This window comes from Bidens hawaiensis, unplaced genomic scaffold (assembly GCF_021521415.1).
Source record: "Bidens hawaiensis isolate Kalapana, Puna unplaced genomic scaffold, B.hawaiensis_p1.1 tig00010132_1, whole genome shotgun sequence".
Taxonomy (NCBI): domain Eukaryota; kingdom Viridiplantae; phylum Streptophyta; class Magnoliopsida; order Asterales; family Asteraceae; genus Bidens; species Bidens hawaiensis.
The window spans coordinates 302,484-319,119 of record NW_027491767.1 but is presented as its reverse complement, the minus strand read 5'-3'; the positions used below and the strand labels follow the sequence as shown (position 1 = coordinate 319,119).

The 16,636-nt window shown below is 34.2% G+C and overlaps 3 protein-coding genes across 3 annotated transcripts; 2 read left to right on the top strand and 1 right to left on the bottom strand.

Moving 5' to 3' along the window:
* The first annotated feature begins 3 nt into the window (after nucleotides 1–3).
* Nucleotides 4–4,710, top strand: LOC143534341 (protein ROOT HAIR DEFECTIVE 3 homolog 1-like). Its single transcript, XM_077028850.1, has 16 exons — nucleotides 4–21; nucleotides 484–549; nucleotides 624–671; nucleotides 776–838; nucleotides 950–1,006; nucleotides 1,323–1,481; nucleotides 1,550–1,618; nucleotides 2,101–2,192; nucleotides 2,352–2,430; nucleotides 2,545–2,692; nucleotides 2,775–2,896; nucleotides 2,990–3,252; nucleotides 3,394–3,490; nucleotides 3,563–3,718; nucleotides 3,801–3,905; nucleotides 4,495–4,710. The coding sequence occupies exons 1-16, from the start codon at nucleotides 4–6 to the stop codon at nucleotides 4,708–4,710; spliced, it is 1,758 nt and encodes a 585-aa protein (XP_076884965.1).
* Nucleotides 4,711–7,412: 2,702 nt separating this feature from the next.
* LOC143534364 (transmembrane 9 superfamily member 7) lies at nucleotides 7,413–11,104 on the top strand. The gene is made up of 7 exons (XM_077028868.1): nucleotides 7,413–7,629; nucleotides 8,697–8,861; nucleotides 8,968–9,077; nucleotides 9,163–9,271; nucleotides 9,360–9,472; nucleotides 9,562–9,712; nucleotides 9,821–11,104. The coding sequence occupies exons 1-7, from the start codon at nucleotides 7,519–7,521 to the stop codon at nucleotides 10,976–10,978; spliced, it is 1,917 nt and encodes a 638-aa protein (XP_076884983.1). The 5' UTR covers nucleotides 7,413–7,518; the 3' UTR covers nucleotides 10,979–11,104.
* A 954-nt stretch (nucleotides 11,105–12,058) lies between these two features.
* Nucleotides 12,059–15,533, bottom strand: LOC143534340 (uncharacterized). The gene is made up of 6 exons (XM_077028847.1): nucleotides 15,501–15,533; nucleotides 14,463–14,738; nucleotides 12,878–12,930; nucleotides 12,673–12,760; nucleotides 12,496–12,594; nucleotides 12,059–12,295 (listed from the first exon to the last, which is right to left on the bottom strand). The coding sequence occupies exons 1-6, from the start codon at nucleotides 15,531–15,533 to the stop codon at nucleotides 12,131–12,133; spliced, it is 714 nt and encodes a 237-aa protein (XP_076884962.1). The 3' UTR covers nucleotides 12,059–12,130.
* Nucleotides 15,534–16,636: the final 1,103 nt, after the last annotated feature.

The window sequence follows — 16,636 nt, the reverse complement described above, 5'->3', positions numbered from 1 at the left end:
ACAATGAAAGAAAAAGGAACTGTACGTATATTGTGTTTTTGATTCAAAACACATTTAGTAGATAAAGGTATAGTAAAATAATTGGGACTCTTTGGATTAAAGAATTTATACATACCTGAGAATATGAAAATTAATTTTCTTGATTTGATGATCGATACTGATGAACGATATTTAAAGATCTGATAAATAATATGTTTTGATCTTGGATTTGTGTTTAGTATAACTTCCCTATGTTAATGGAGAATGAAAATAGGAGAAGTTATTCAACAAGATAATACGTTAATATTTATTAGTTTCTCAAAAGACTATACTACCCCCCATTTTAAAAATATTAAAAGAAATGAATAAAAATGTTTGATTGGTCAATAGGAGTTCCTAGAGTTCCTAATTAAATTTGGGTTCCTAATTGATACTAGCCCTATATATATATATAATTAGTCTATATTCATGGATCTTTTGTTTATGCTATGATTTTTTTTTCAGGTTATGTTGCGATTAATTTTTCCACGTAAAACAAGTTTAGTGTTTGTTATACGTGATAAAACACGGGTAAGGTTTGTCTCTTTTGTAAGAATAACATACTTTGATGAGAATTTGATTAAAGTATCTTTCGATTTCTATAGATACCTCTTGAGTATTTAGAACCGGTCTTGAGAGAAGATATCGAGAAGGTAACTTTTTTTTTACCCTTGTTTTTTTATATATAAGTTATTTTTATATTGTCACCTTTAAAGTGGCAAAATTTTACTTTGTGCTAATGTGATATTCATTGTAGATATGGGATTCTGTTCCCAAACCGGAAGCTCACAAACACACCCTACCGAGCGAATTTTTCAATGTAAGAACCTATTGATTTTTTATAAACTTTTATCGCATTTTGATTGTTTTTTTGAGATAGCATAGCATGCATATGTACTATATAATATCTTCTCATTGATTATGTGGCCAGGTCCAAGTTGTTGCATTGTCGAGTTACGAAGATAAGGAAGAACAATTTAAAGAGCAGGTATGCTAGCGATATAGACATAGACCACCTAAATATTTAGAAGTTATCATTAAGGATTTAAGGTCACCTAAATATTTACAAGTATCAACTTGATTATATGTTGGTTTATGCATCAAAAGTTGCACTGAAACTGAAAATGACGAAACGCCACAATTTTAAAGATTTCTGTTACATTTGTAAAAAGACAAAAATGCCCCTGAATATATGTTTTGAATATTCATATAGAGAGTTGCATAAACAAAACTTGGTTTGCCTGGTGACTTATATATACATGATTTTTATTCTTTTTTTAATTATTTAATTCTACTGTTTGTAGGTTGCTAGTTTGAGACAAAAGTTCTTCCAATCTATAACAACTGGCGGTCTAGCTGGCGATAGGCGAGGAGTTGTTCCGGCGTCAGGTTTTTCTTTCAGTGCACAACACATCTGGAAAATTATTAAGGAAAATAAAGATCTTGACTTGGCAGCTCATAATGTAATGGTTATGGACCCTTATAGTAAAATCGGACATGTCGTATAGATTTTGATTTTTTTAGTTTGTAGGTTATGGTGGCAACTGTACAATGTGAAGAAATTGCTAATGAGAAATATTCTTCCTTTGCTGCAAACAAGGTTCATATTTTAGGTTCATATTAATATAAACATTTTAGATTAATATATATATATATATATATATATATATAAGTATAGAGAAAAGATGCAATACAATAATTGCTTAACGTACAAAAATACAAGAATACTTATATTTCATGAAATCGATCCATGAAATCACATCACAAGATCTCGAAATCGTCAATATATATCCAATTAATCATTGGTTCACCGAAATAAACAGTTTTGGATCGTTAACGATCAATTTTTTACTTTTCTTCACGAAAACCGTTTTTGAGCGTTTTACTTTTTAGCTGAGCGTTTTAGGTTTTTGGTTGAGCGTTTTGAGTGTTTTAGTATTTTTGCCTTTAAGCGTCTCGAGTACCTATCGTACGTTAAGGCATTATTGTACAGTATCTCAACCCTATAAGTATACAAGGGTATACATGCGAATACTTTTTATTATATTTTTTTTTATATTTGAACTAACTAAAGTTTTGTAGGATTGGCTTGAGTTACAAGAGGCTGCACTGTCTCAACTTGTTCCTGGCTTTGGAAAGAAACTTAGTTCTTTGCTTTACAATTGCTTGTCCAGGTAATAACAACCTATTATCATATTACAGAACTAAATGATATTAATCTTAGCCAGTCGATTATTATGTAAATAATAATCGACTGGCTAAGAATTTCTATTCTGGGGGCTTGTTCCAATTTTTTCTGTTTTTTATGTGGTTCGATAATATTTGGTTTTCAGTTATGATGAAGAGGCTACTTACTTCGAAGACGGAGTTAGATACGTAAAGCGAAAGCATTTGGTAGAGAAGTTGATGCAAGTAATGTTTTCTTGTTCATATCTATATATATATATTCACAAAATAATAACAAAGTTTTACCGTTTTATTGATTTTAATTCACTCTATTGTATTCTATTGTATTATTATACGTAGCTTGTTCAACCGGCTTACCAATTGATGTTGGAACGTATACTACCCGAGATCAAAAAAGCACTTAATAATGCTTTGAATGGACGAGTAGGGTTTGCGGTGGCCACTCGTGAGTGTGTTAAAGAGTTTATGAGGCTATTTGATGAAGAATGTAATGATATATTTGTTTTTCTATAAAAGGGCTACTTTTACAAGGTTTTTATCTCAGTTTTATTCATGTACTGAATATGCAGATGCCATAAATCAAGCCTTTTGGGACTCGGCTAATTTACGGGAACAATTTTCATGTGATTTAAATTCACATATTGCTGTAATTCGAACCGCCAAACTATCTGAAGTAACTTCATTATATGAGGTACTATCAGTTAAAATTTGTTTTTATATATTATGACTTTATATATTCTCCTTGTGATCTAGATTGTTATTAACTTCATATACTTTTCTGCAGTCAGAAATAAAAGAGGCGTCATACGGTTCAGTGGAAGCTCTTTTAGTAAAAAGCAGTGATGATACTTGGCCTGCGATAAGTAACCTTCTTCATCAAGAAACCGCGAAGGCTGTCTCTAGATTCTCTTTTGCAATTTCTGATTTTGGAATCGAAAAACAAGAAAAAGAAGATTTTATTTCGAATTTAAAGAATTATTCACGAGAGTTAGTTGAAGCGAAGGCTAGAGAAGAAGCTGGAAAAGTTTTGTACCACATGAAAGAAAGGTACCCGTAAAACTTTTAAATTTTTTTACATATAGTTATCGTTTAAGAATGATTTCAAGAATGTTAGCATAATACATGAGGATTATTTCACTTAAACTTTTATTATTAACTCATATTAAATCTATTAAATTAATCACACAGATTTACATCTATATTCAAGCATGATGAAGGTTCAATGCCAAGAGTTTGGACTGGAAAAGAAGATATTCAAGAAACCGCTAAAACTGGCCAGTATGAAGTAAGAATAATTTTTCATTAGAGGATATATGTGTTAGTCTTTTAACACGTCTCGTCAAATATTATCTTTCAGTCTTTAAAATTGCTCTCTATGTTGGCTGCAATTCGTTTGAATGAAGAAACGGATACAATTACGGAAACACTTGTCCTAAGTTTAATGGATCCTAAGATAGACAATAGTAAGAGTACCACTTTGCACGACCCATTGGCTTCAAGCACGTGGGAAGAGGTACCATGTGTTTTTCGATCTGCATGAAAGTTTTAGCTTTTATATATCAAGTCTTTAGTTGATCAATGTTAATTCATTTCAGGTTCCTGCTACAAGGACACTCATAACTCCTGTTGAGTGCAAATCTCTATGGAACCAATGTCGAAAAGAAACCGAGTGTGTCATCACTCAAGCTATTGCTTCCCAGGTAAGACTGCAAATGGTGGATCACGCAATACATATATTTATTTATTTTATATTATTGTTCAATACAAAGAATCAACTAAAGCTTGCTGAAAACTCAAAGACTAACATTACATAAATACTGAAAACAAACATGTCACTAGCTGACATCGGGTTCTAAATCTCGGGTTAACAAGGAAAAGTGGTGTAAAGGCTCAAACATAGGCTAAAGATATCGTGTATTGAAAACTGGTTAACAAACAAACATTGCAAAACTCAAGCTAAATGCAATAAAACACACAAGTTCTAAAATTAAAACTATTATTATGGTCAAAAACTCGAAATGCATTAAACAACACAAAATTTAAAGTCAGAACTATCATTATGCTCTTGTTGTCGATCAATTGTTAAGCTTGGACCGCCACCCTTTTTTAATCAGATTTGTATCTCATTATTTGCTTATTTTAAAAAAAAATAAATTAAAAATTCTAAAAATATTTTTCTCTGTTTTGTTTTTTTTTTTAATTTATTTTGCTTTTAAAAATTCAAAAAATGTTTGAAAAATAATAAGGATTTGTTGTGTATGTGTTTATTGTTAAAATTTAAATTTGCAGAATATGGCACCTATGTCTACAGCAGCAGCATCCAACCGCAAGAGGGGCCGGGAGGTAGAGTCTACGAGGGAGGTTGTGAGGCAGCTGCCTCAGATTAGATACAGAAAGAAGGCGCCCGGCCCAAGGTTGAGATTGACTTGGACGAGCAGCCGAAGCTCAAGGACCACCCATTGCTACAGTTTGAGCCGGGCACTGAGGAGCATACACGTCTTATGAGGATGATAGATTTGCAGCACCATCAGCCACGCATGATCGATTGGGAGCTCATGGAGGATCTAGGACAAAGAGTTCGCTTAGAGGAGATGGTTACGGAGCGATGGAGGAGAGTATTAGACACGCCCGGGCGCCAGTACCACGAGCTGACTTTGGAGTTCTTTTCATCGTTCAGGCATACGTCTAGCGATTTTGATAACGATCACGCTATCATTTTCAGCTTGGGACGTCGGCTACATCATATGACAATCCCTGAATTTGCGGTTCATTTAGGTTTGTACACAGCTGAGGAAACGAGACAGGCGATATTCACCGACAGTTTAAGAGGGGTTTTCAATGAGGAGAGGCCGGATGGCGTGACACTAGCGCAGTTGAAAAAGTTTTGGATTACAATTGCAGATGGTGTTTACCGCTCGGCCACTCCTGCATCGCTAATTTGTGATCCATTGATCCGTTTTCTTCATCGGATCATAGCTTGCACGGTTGTTGGACGTTATATGAGTATCGATAAGGTTAGCCAGCTAGACCTTTTCATTCTTTATTGTTTAGTTCATAAGAGGCCGGCAAATCTGGCCACGGTCATGATTTCGTCCTTTACTAGACAAAGAGGTCGTGGAAAGGGGTCTCGCATTGCGATGGGGACGTTCATTGGCACGTTGGCGCAGAGTTTGGGGGTATTTAGCGATTACCCGAGGGATAAGTTGACAGAGGATGAGAGGACCGCACGGTTTAAGTTTGAGGATATGCAGCAGATGGGACTTTGCCCATACGGTGGCCAGCGGAGGTTTGTTGATATTCAGCCTGTGGACGCGGCTGAGGTACCACGTCAGTTACGTTCGAGGGAAAATGCAAGGCCTGAGACGGCTCTGCCAGTCACGTTAGAGCAGTTACATGCCGAGCTGGTTAGTCAGCGAGAGTTACTTGAGAAGCAAGGGATGATGCTGCAGCAGATCGTTGATTTCTTCGGTATCTCAACACCATATTGTCAACAGCCAGAGGCATAATATTAACAGCAGCCTATATATGAAGATTAGGAGTTCATTTGCATGCTAGCAGGAATATTTCTAGTTACTTTAGGCTATCCGTAATGGCCGATATTTGAAGTGACCCCCCCCCCCCCCCCGCGACAACAAGGGGATATGGGGGGGGTGAGTTTTTGTCGCCGGTTTGTGTTTTGTTCTCATTTTGATTTGGCCTGTACTTAATATTTATGATTATGTTCATTTTTGATGTGTTTGTGTACACTGTTATTTGCGAGCGGGTGAGGTTCGTTATATATTAGTTATAGCTCGCGTTGTAAATCCAGTCGATGCTTTGGACGCGTGATCAAAAGGCACTTGCATATGTATTATGGGAGTTTTAGTTCTCCAGTTTTTTTTTGGTTTTGTTTCTATTTCTTCACATAGACACGTTAAAGACAATGTGCGTCTCAACTCTCAAGTGTGAGATGAGTAAATTAGTTTCTTTTTGGTTTACCGAGTATATTTGGAGATATGTTAAAACATAATTGAATTTTAACTTTGTTCATCCATTATACCATATAAACTTGGTGGTTCATTTATTATACCGTAAACTTGAGCTTGCAGCAATGCACATGTATAATAACTAGTGTTTATTAATATTGATTGTAGATTATAAATAATATAAAAAAACGCTTCATTAAAAAATAGTAAAAATGTCATAAAAATAACATTTATTTTAATTAATGTTTTTTTTTATTGATAACATTAGCTTCAAACATTTATGAAAATATATTTATTTGTTTTAGTTTTTATAATAAGAAATTAAAGTAACACTTCATTAATAAAATAACATAAAAAAAAGTCATAAAAACTAATAGTAAAAAATAGTCTTGGATTAATTACCGCGAAAGTCGGGCTACGGCGTCTGTGTCCGTACTCACAATCATATTTAATTATATAATTTTCCAGACACAAAATCAAATCCAAAAGCAGAGTGGAAGTAACAAAATAAACCAATACAAATAACAATAAAACGTCTCATGCGAATAAACCGGTAATGGAGTGGTACAAAAAGACTTGTGTTTTATGTGTTTTATGTGTTTCAAGTTTGATTCCCGCTTTATTATTTAGTTTTATCGGTACTAGGATGATGATAAAAGACTAGACGAGTAGGTGGCGTACTGCCGTTCAGTAGTTGAGTCATTGAATTGAACGAGGTTTATATCATTGTCGACCTGTCGTGCCTTAAGGTTAGTGTTTACAGACGTTTGTTTTAGGTGAGGGTTTTCCTCGGATTGGAAGACGAGTGTATCCTAGATGTGCACAAAATACATGGTTCCGGAGCCGACCCGGATGCGGTTTCTATCCGTACCAACCGCGGGTACAACCTGGTATAGGATTTCTCCCCGTAGCCATACGTGGAACTGGAAGTCCGGAACCGACCCGGACTCACCGGAACCGGAAGTACCCGGTCAAAACCCGACCCGGCCATACCCGAAACCCAAAAAAAACCCGGTCAAATACCTGACTATACCCGGAACCGGTTCTTTCCCGACCCGGTTTTGTTTTTTGTTGACCATATCCCAATTCCGGTTTCTAAAAATACTTGGTTTGTGCACCTCTAGTATATTTCGATGAGTGAATTTAACCGGTAACTCATTTAAATAATTCTTTAGTCTCATTAAATTAAAGAAAATAATAATAATAATAATAATAATAATAATAATAATAATAAAACGTCTCACGTAACCACCATTTCTATTTCTTCTTCTGGTTTCTTCCATCCATCATCTTCACATCGAGATCTCATCATATTCATTTAACACTACGATCGATCAATCGATCGAAGATGGAGTCGAGAATGACTCGATTCATCTTCATATTAATCTCAGTCTTCTTCTTCGTCTCATTATCCGAATCATTCTACCTTCCAGGTGTTGCTCCGCGTGATTTCCAAAGAGTACGTGTTTCCAAACCCTAGCTCTTCCATTCGATCTGTTTTACTGCATTATGTTTTAATTCAATTTAGTTTTACTCAATAAGAACAACGCGAATTTAGGTTTTACGTTACTTAGAGCTAGATCTACTGTTTTTAATTAGTTTTGGACTGTTAGTAGTAACTGTAGGTCAATAAGGTTATAATGCTTTTGTGAATTGTGTTTGGATCTAGCCTTTTGGTTTCATATTGAGTTGGACTTTCATTTAGGGCTGACAATTTCTGACACGGCCGGTTAACAGAGTTATACAAGTTTTGAGTTTGAGCTTAGCAGGTTTCGTGTGGTAAACAGTAAAAGTAATAATATATGCCCTACTTTGTGGATGCTATGATTTGATTTTAGGCTTGGATGCATTTTTGTTTCAATTTTCAAATATGTTGAGTATTAGATATTAATTAAGACTTTTATGAACTTTTGGTTTTGACAAACTTTTGTTTCATTACATATGTGATATTTCTCATGTCTCTAAGGTCTAAACATGTCGTGTCGTGTAACCTGTATCTAAATATGTTTGTGTTCGTGTCTAGAAAAAAATGACACGATTAGTTATCGTCTCGTGTTCATGTCTAGCACAACAGGTAACCGTGTCTTATCATGTTGTGTTGACTTGTTATGCCAGCCCGACTTTTAGTCCACTTGCTTATTATCATTTTCTCATCGATTAGTTTTTCTTAAGGTATAGTTTGCATTATGCTGTGACCAAAAATTGCTCTGTTTACATTTTTTTTTGGGTCATAATAATGTCTGAATTTTCAGGATTTAGGTTTAAGCAAATTATTGATTATGTTGTGATGCTCTAACACATGCAAGTTCTTATTAACAAATCAAACTGCTTGTTATATCATGTTCTCATAATGAACATTTAAGAGCCTTCATCATTATCTTATGAACATGCGTGTTCAAATTATGGTTAAATACTTAAATACTATTTGAGAAACTTAGTTGGATTTGTTTAAGCTATTTTTTGTAAGCTTGTTATGATAATTTAACAAAGTTTATGTCTTTATGCCTGATCTGACCGTTCTATCAGGGAGATCCTCTTCAAGTCAAAGTCAACAAGCTATCCTCTACAAAGACACAACTTCCTTATGACTATTACTACTTGAATTATTGTAAGCCTAAGCACATTCAGAACAGTGCTGAAAACTTAGGGGAGGTGTTGCGTGGTGATCGCATAGAGAATTCGGTTTACACGGTGAGGGTCTTCTTTATTTGTTTTTCTTTTTTCAAACAAAGTTAGGGGAACACACTACAGCATGATTTGTTTTTGTTATGATCTAAGCTTCTTATCTTTATTTCAGTTTAATATGAGAGAGGAGATCCCATGTAAGGTTGCTTGTAGAGTAAAGCTTGATGCTCAATCTGCAAAAAACTTCAAGGAAAAAATCGATGATGAGTATCGCGTCAACATGTATGTGTTTTGTTCTCAAGTTTTTAATCTTTTTTTATGACCCACACAGATTGATTTTTATGGATGTTTGATATTTGCAATGCAGGATTTTGGATAACCTCCCGGTTGCTGTTCGTAGACAAAGACGAGACGGTAGTCAGTCAACCACTTATGAACATGGTTTCCGTGTAGGGTTCAAAGGAAATTATGCTGGGGTGAGTTTTATAAACCAAAGTTTCTAATAATTAATCTCAAACCCCTTTTGTAATAATTAATCTTTTATTCTTGCATTTACTTTTGTAGAGCAAAGAAGAAAAGTATTTCATCAATAATCACTTGAGCTTTCGAGTCATGTATCACAATGACCTCGAGACTGATTCTGCAAGAATTGTTGGATTTGAAGTAACTCCAAACAGGTATTAAAATTTATAAGTTACTTAATCTTATTCTAAGTTGTAGTTATTAATGTGAACATACAATACCTTGTTATTATTTTCTGTTTTAGTATCAATCATGAGTACAAGGATTGGGATGACAAGAACCCTCAGTTGACAACATGCAATCAAAATACCAAAACCATAATTCAAGGAAGCACCGTGCCACAGGAAGTTGATACTGACAAGGAGGTGGTATTTACATATGATGTCACTTTCAAGGTATGTTCTAGTGAACGAATCAATAAGAAAACAAACCATTTTGTGTTGTATTTGTTTAATAACAAGTCAATGTACTTTATTCTATCTTTTCTTTATGAGAATTTGCAGGAAAGCGAAATCAAATGGGCATCACGTTGGGACACTTACCTTCTTATGAACGATGATCAAATCCACTGGTTTTCAATCATAAACTCTCTGATGATTGTGTTATTTCTTTCCGGTATGGTGGCAATGATCATGATGAGAACTCTTTATCGCGACATTGCAAATTACAACCAGTTAGATTCACAAGACGAAGCCCAGGAAGAAACCGGATGGAAACTCCTTCATGGAGACGTTTTCAGGGCCCCAACAAAATATGGGCTTCTTTCCGTTTATGTTGGAACCGGTGTCCAGATCCTAGGAATGACAGTAGTAACCATGTTATTCGCATTACTGGGTTTCTTATCACCATCCAACCGTGGTGGTCTCATGACGGCTATGGTTCTTTTATGGGTGTTTATGGGTTTGTTTGCCGGTTATTCCTCCGCCCGATTATACAAAATGTTTAAAGGTACCGAATGGAAAAGGAACACGTTAAAAACCGCATTCATGTTTCCGGGTATCTTGTTCGTGTTTTTCTTCATTTTAAACGCGATAATTTGGGGTGAGAAGTCGTCTGGAGCGGTACCGTTTGGAACCATGTTTGCTCTCGTTTGTTTATGGTTTGGGATATCCGTACCGTTAGTGTTTGTAGGCAGTTACTTGGGCTTCAAGAAACCCGCAGTTGAAGACCCCGTGAAAACAAATAAAATCCCAAGACAAGTCCCGGAGCAAGCTTGGTACATGCAACCCGTCTTTTCAATCCTGATCGGTGGAATCTTACCATTCGGGGCGGTTTTTATCGAGCTGTTCTTTATTCTAACCTCGATTTGGTTAAACCAGTTCTACTACATATTCGGGTTTTTGTTCATCGTGTTTGTGATTCTAATCATCACATGTGCGGAGATAACAGTGGTGCTGTGTTACTTCCAGCTGTGCAGTGAGGACTACAATTGGTGGTGGCGCGCGTACCTTACCGCAGGGTCATCCGCTCTGTATCTTTTCCTCTACTCCGCCTTTTACTTCTTCACGAAACTGGAAATCACAAAGTTGGTTTCGGGGATTTTGTACTTCGGGTACATGTCGATTGCTTCATATGCGTTTTTCGTGTTGACGGGTACCATCGGGTTTTATGCGTGTTTATGGTTTGTGAGGAAGATTTACTCATCTGTGAAGATAGATTGATTTGACGTAAGCGCATATACGAGTATGAAAAGAGAACACAAATGAAGCAGTTGTTGCACCAGAGCCAGACTCAAGACTTTAGAGGTGTGTAATGGTTTTTATGAGATGATGTTTTATATCATAATTAGTAAACAAGATATTGTCTAATTTTCTGCTTTCAGTTTAGGTTTTTGGATTCAATGTTGCCTGTTTTATATTCTCTTTATCTCATGTTAAACATAGGCCAGTCACTTTTTGATGTAACAAAAATGATAATAAAAAAAATAGTCATTTAAAAGAATTGTTTTTAGCATAATCACAAGTTATATGTTCCTGCCAGATAAAATTTATATCATAAACAATGTTAAACTACTTTGTATTCATATTCTGTTTTTAAATAACCTATCACATATGTATGTAAATTCTTTGCCACACAATACTTTTACATTTACTTTTCGCCAGGGTTGTAAAAATCTTGCCTAGACACTGATTAATCACTAATCGTTATTTGGTCAAAATCAGTTAAAATTGAATATTTTATATATAATTTGGTTTACACATGTATATTTGAAAAATTACATATAAATACCAATCCGATTAATCCCTACTAAGGGAGGGTTTGGGATTACTTATTTTACCTCCTTATAACTTTTGGCATAAATTAATAAGTTACAAAATTGTAACTTATTAATTTATCCTATCAAGATAACTCACATTCTCAAACACCTTTTAACTTTTTCAAAAGTTAATAAGTCATAAGTTGCATAAAATAAGCAATCCCAAACACCCCCTAACTCCATACCCCATCGTCTACCGTCCGACTAGCACCTAGCGAGTTATACAAGACTGAATTTTCATGCATCTAATTATACATTCTAACCACCAAAATTTACAAGCTATGACTATCAAACAACTTGAAAAAAGTTCAACTTATAAGGCAAGACAAATTATTGTGGCATGTTGCTACTGCTTTTAAAAGTAAGGGTCATTCACATGATAGTAACTTCAACTCAACTCCAAGATGTAGTTGCACCCATAGAGAAGAAAACAAAATTCTATTAAGTTAAAATGTAGTCAGTATAATCTATAAAATAACCCACAAAAAGCAACAAAAAGTTACAAAAAAATAAAGCCTGAAATGCATATCTGGGCTTCAATTCTATTTGCCAGCCATCAACCCGACCCGGATTTCGGTTTCACCTTCTTTTGCCAGAAAGAATCTTTTTTCTCTTGAGCTAATAGCTCCTCAAAAGAAATATCAAATATACCTAAGTCACTGTCTTCTGTTGCTTTAATAGCTTTTGCCTTTGACTCCATGGAAGCACCAACTTCTAGCATCTACACAACGAGTCAAAGTCAAATGTGTGTTGGGTTAGATATGCTCTAGCAAACGTTTACATAGAATCCAAATGGGAGAAACTTTATTATCATATATCAAAATTCTCAAACATTACAAATTAGCCTCTACTTGTATATTAATTTATTAATCAAAATCTTATAAGAGAAGTAAATATAATGCAAATTAGTGCACAATTTACCTTCTTGTAAGCTGGTGAAAGCTTAAGTTGTTGTTGAAGCCAGTTATATACAAGTGCATCCTCTTCTAGCCTCTTTTGTTCTAACTCTAACTTGTATATCTGCAGATGACTAATTACTACCAAAATGGAATTTACAATATTTAAGACCAAATTATATTAATAACTTTTGTTACTAACCTGTTGGCGCAATCGATCAAATGAAGACCTGTCTGCCTTAAATAATAAAGCTTTTGTAATCGTAAACTTTCTATGGATGACCTCAGATCTGGTTGATAACAAAACCAACTGTTAAAACCTCATTCTACTTAAATATCTTTTAACTACATAAATTTTTATATTTTATACTACTGGACTGCAATATGTATTTAAACTTATTACATACTTGTGCTTTAGCTCAGTTCTTGCTTCAATCAAGCAGTTCACGAACTGACTAACCTGCACGTATAATTCAAATGTTTTAACTTTATATGTACAACATAAAATCCTATTTCTTAGTTCTTTTGGCCAAGTAAACGAAACAAACTTACTATCAAAACAATAACTTCGAAACAAAAAGATTCTCGGATTTTAATAACTATCGATAAAAGTGTACTACCTTTTATTAACCAATCTTGTCTGTTTTAAAGTATCTCTAAACAATTTGTGTTCATTTGTTGGCCTAAATTTGGCATTTTTTTGGACCAGGGCTATATTGGTAAAGTGATAAAAAGAATTCATGCATAAATGTAATACCACTATTGGCAGCTGCAAATTAAACTGAAAGTTTAATCATATTTGTTATAAAATTGTACTTTCTCTTTGCATCCATGTTTCCTAATATTTGGCTCCTAGTCACTATAACGAAAATTAAATGCACACTTTTAAAAATATGATTTACGAGCTCTATTTTACTTACCTGCCATGTAATGCCAAAATAAATTAAGATTTTGTTGAAAACTTAAAAATCAAGAAGATCGTTTAAAGTAACAAAACGAGTGAACCGCTCTAATGAATGCAAATAGTGAACATTTTCTCAAAACCTATAGCTATTTTTTTAACCAAAATCAGAGTCATAACCGATTCTTGTCAAATAACAAAAAGACGGACATCGGTATTTGTTAACAACTTAACATAAAACATCACTATTTCAACATGCCATTCTGTTTCCTGCAACACTTAATCAACTAATAAGCCAATAAAAAACTGAAACTATTGCACGAATTTATTTTAGAAGTAGGTAGTTTGTAGAAAACCAAGGTGTTTCCAGGTGGGCATTGGAAAACTAAGCAAATCTAGGTAGTCCACTGTCTCAAGCAGCGGACTTCAAGTTTCTTTCAAGTCCGCTACTCCAAGTAGCGGACTTCAACTTTATTTCAAGTTCGCTACTTGAAACAGCAGACTACCTAGATTTGGTTAGTTTTCCAACGCCCACCTGGAAACACCTCGGTTTTCTACAAATCACCTACTTCTAAAAAAAATTGTATTCACACACACCAACCATGGTTGTATAAATCCAGACTATGCACCGATTAATAGTCAGTACCCCACCGACTAGTTGTTGATTAATCACTACGGTCAGAATTGAATATTTTTAATATAAAACTTGGTATATATATATATGTATATTTAAAAAAATTACATATCAAATCCATTCTGATTATCGCTAGTCCCTACCTCACCACCTGACTAGTGAGTTCTACAATGCTAAATATAACACTTCTAAAGAAAATTTGTCCCCCCCCCCTGGCGGTACCCACTGACTAGTTGCTGATTAATCACTATTTGGTCAAAATCAGTTAGAATTGAAAATTTTATATATAAAAAGTGTGAGTGTGTGTGTATATATATATATAGTTGAAAAATTACATATAAAATTCATTCCGATTAATCGATAGTCCTTACCCACCACCTGACTAGCGAGTTCTACAATGCTAAATATAACATTACAATTTACACAAATATAGACATAAATAAATAAGTAAATAAACCTGAAGGAGAGTTAATCCATTGGAGCCATGAGACTGAACAAGCTGATCATACTGCTGCTTAATCCTCCTCTGCATCGCACTCGAAGCCGAAGTAAACGGATACAAACTCACTGAATCCTTATCATCCTCTTTCTCTTTCTTATTCTTATCCTCTTTCTCATTTCCAATTCCATCAAACAATTCATCATTCTCTTTTTCAATTTTCACCGAATCCTCGCAATCGGAAACCGGCTTCTTCTTTGTTCTTTTCTTCTTCTTCTTATTATTCCTCTTCCTCTAACACTCACCATCCGTATGTTCACTCTTCTCCGTCTCATAATTATTAACTGTACGGACAATGTCAGTGATCGGTGACGGTGACGGTGACGGTGAATGAAGGCGGCGTCTGGTGCAGAGAGAGAAAGAGATGAAGGATATTATTAATATTATTATTATAATTAAGAGGAGTAATGGAAGCATAAGAAGGTGATTAGGGTGGAATAATAATATCATTGGTGGAATTGAATTCAGTAAGTTAAGAGCAACGAGTAGTCATTCGTAGCTCCGGCAACGGCGGCGGTGGTGGTGGTGACCGGAGGTTGAAGATATTTACTTATTTATTTTTATATTTTCTGTTATGGAAATGAGAAAATGGTGGAAACTGGAAAGGAAAGTGTTTCAAGACTCAAGCGTTGTTTTCAAACTTTGATTATTATTATTATATTATTATTTTTACTCTTATTATAATTATTATTTATTTATATTATCACTTTAATTTGTACTATACATGGTGGAAATACAACCAACCTTTTCCTTTTAAGCTTATCTTCACTTTATTGCATTTTTTTCCGTTAGACGATTTGCAGTGGATGAACTATAAAATATGGCGTTTTGTGTCATGTGATGTCCAGTCAGTAAAATGTGAGTTTTTATTTTAAGAGTGTAGTGGTATTGGAACCCCTATACATATCACACACATTATAATATAATAATAATAATAATAAAAGGAAAGAAAGGAAGAGCGACAAATATTTCTCGTAGCCTGGGGGCGGTGTTCACCAAAGAAATCGCCCCTTCTCGCCTACTACACATGGTCTTACATGTGACAAAAATATTATTATTATTATTATGTAATTAATTAATATTTTAATATTTAATATAATGAAAAATTAAACAAATATGATATGGAACTGGTAAACTAAAATTAAATTTGTAACTTTTATTTGTGTCAAATTACGGAATGTGGATGAAAACATAAAACAAGTTGGATGTTGTGGAGGCTGTTTGTCTTATTCTCAAGTATAAATTCTTACATTTGATGTCAAATTTCAATTGGTGGATTTTCTTCAGTGATTTTGATATGCTTTGTTTTGTTTTGACCGTAAAAACATGCAGATCGTAAATGTTATTTCTTTTGAAGTCTAGATTATGGTTTCGAACTTTTAAGATTCACGGTACGTTGAAACTACAATTTGCATACAATGGTATATATTAATCAAGAATTTTTTTTTGTTTTATTAAAGAAATATAATAATATATATTAAATTTGTGCTTTTGCTCGAAACTCATCTTTTACACACACGTATGTTATTAAAGACACCCAATTCCTGCGTTAATTGTATGCTTTGAATATGTTTTTCATAGTCATAGTCAAAGTAAATCAATTCCTAGCCAAAGTGTTGTTATTACTTATTAGTATTCATTAGGCCAGATTATGTTTCTTCTCCATTGTATGAGTTTTGAATACAAAATGTGGTTGTAATTAACTTTTTTTAATATATTTTAAATAAATTTGTGTACAGAATAATTTGAGTTTAAACTTCAGTTGGAAGATACGAAATAAAAAAAAAGAACATCAACTATAAGGTCTTGTTGTCAATTTGGAAACTTTGTTAATAAATATGACACTCATAAAACAAGGTCTTTTCGGAAAACATTCATGAAAGTGTTTACTTTCATGTTACATATAATAATAATATAATATAAATATATACACCAATCTTCAAATCTATGCCTTTGGACCAAAATGGTGTGTTGCATTGCATATTTCTACAACTTCACCTTTCTCAAAAGCACATATCTTCAAAACACTTCTTTTTTTTTCTGAAGACATGTCATCATCATCATCATCATCATCGTACTCAGTATATCCCACCAATAGCAATGCTATGGTAGGGTCTGAGGAGGGTAAGATG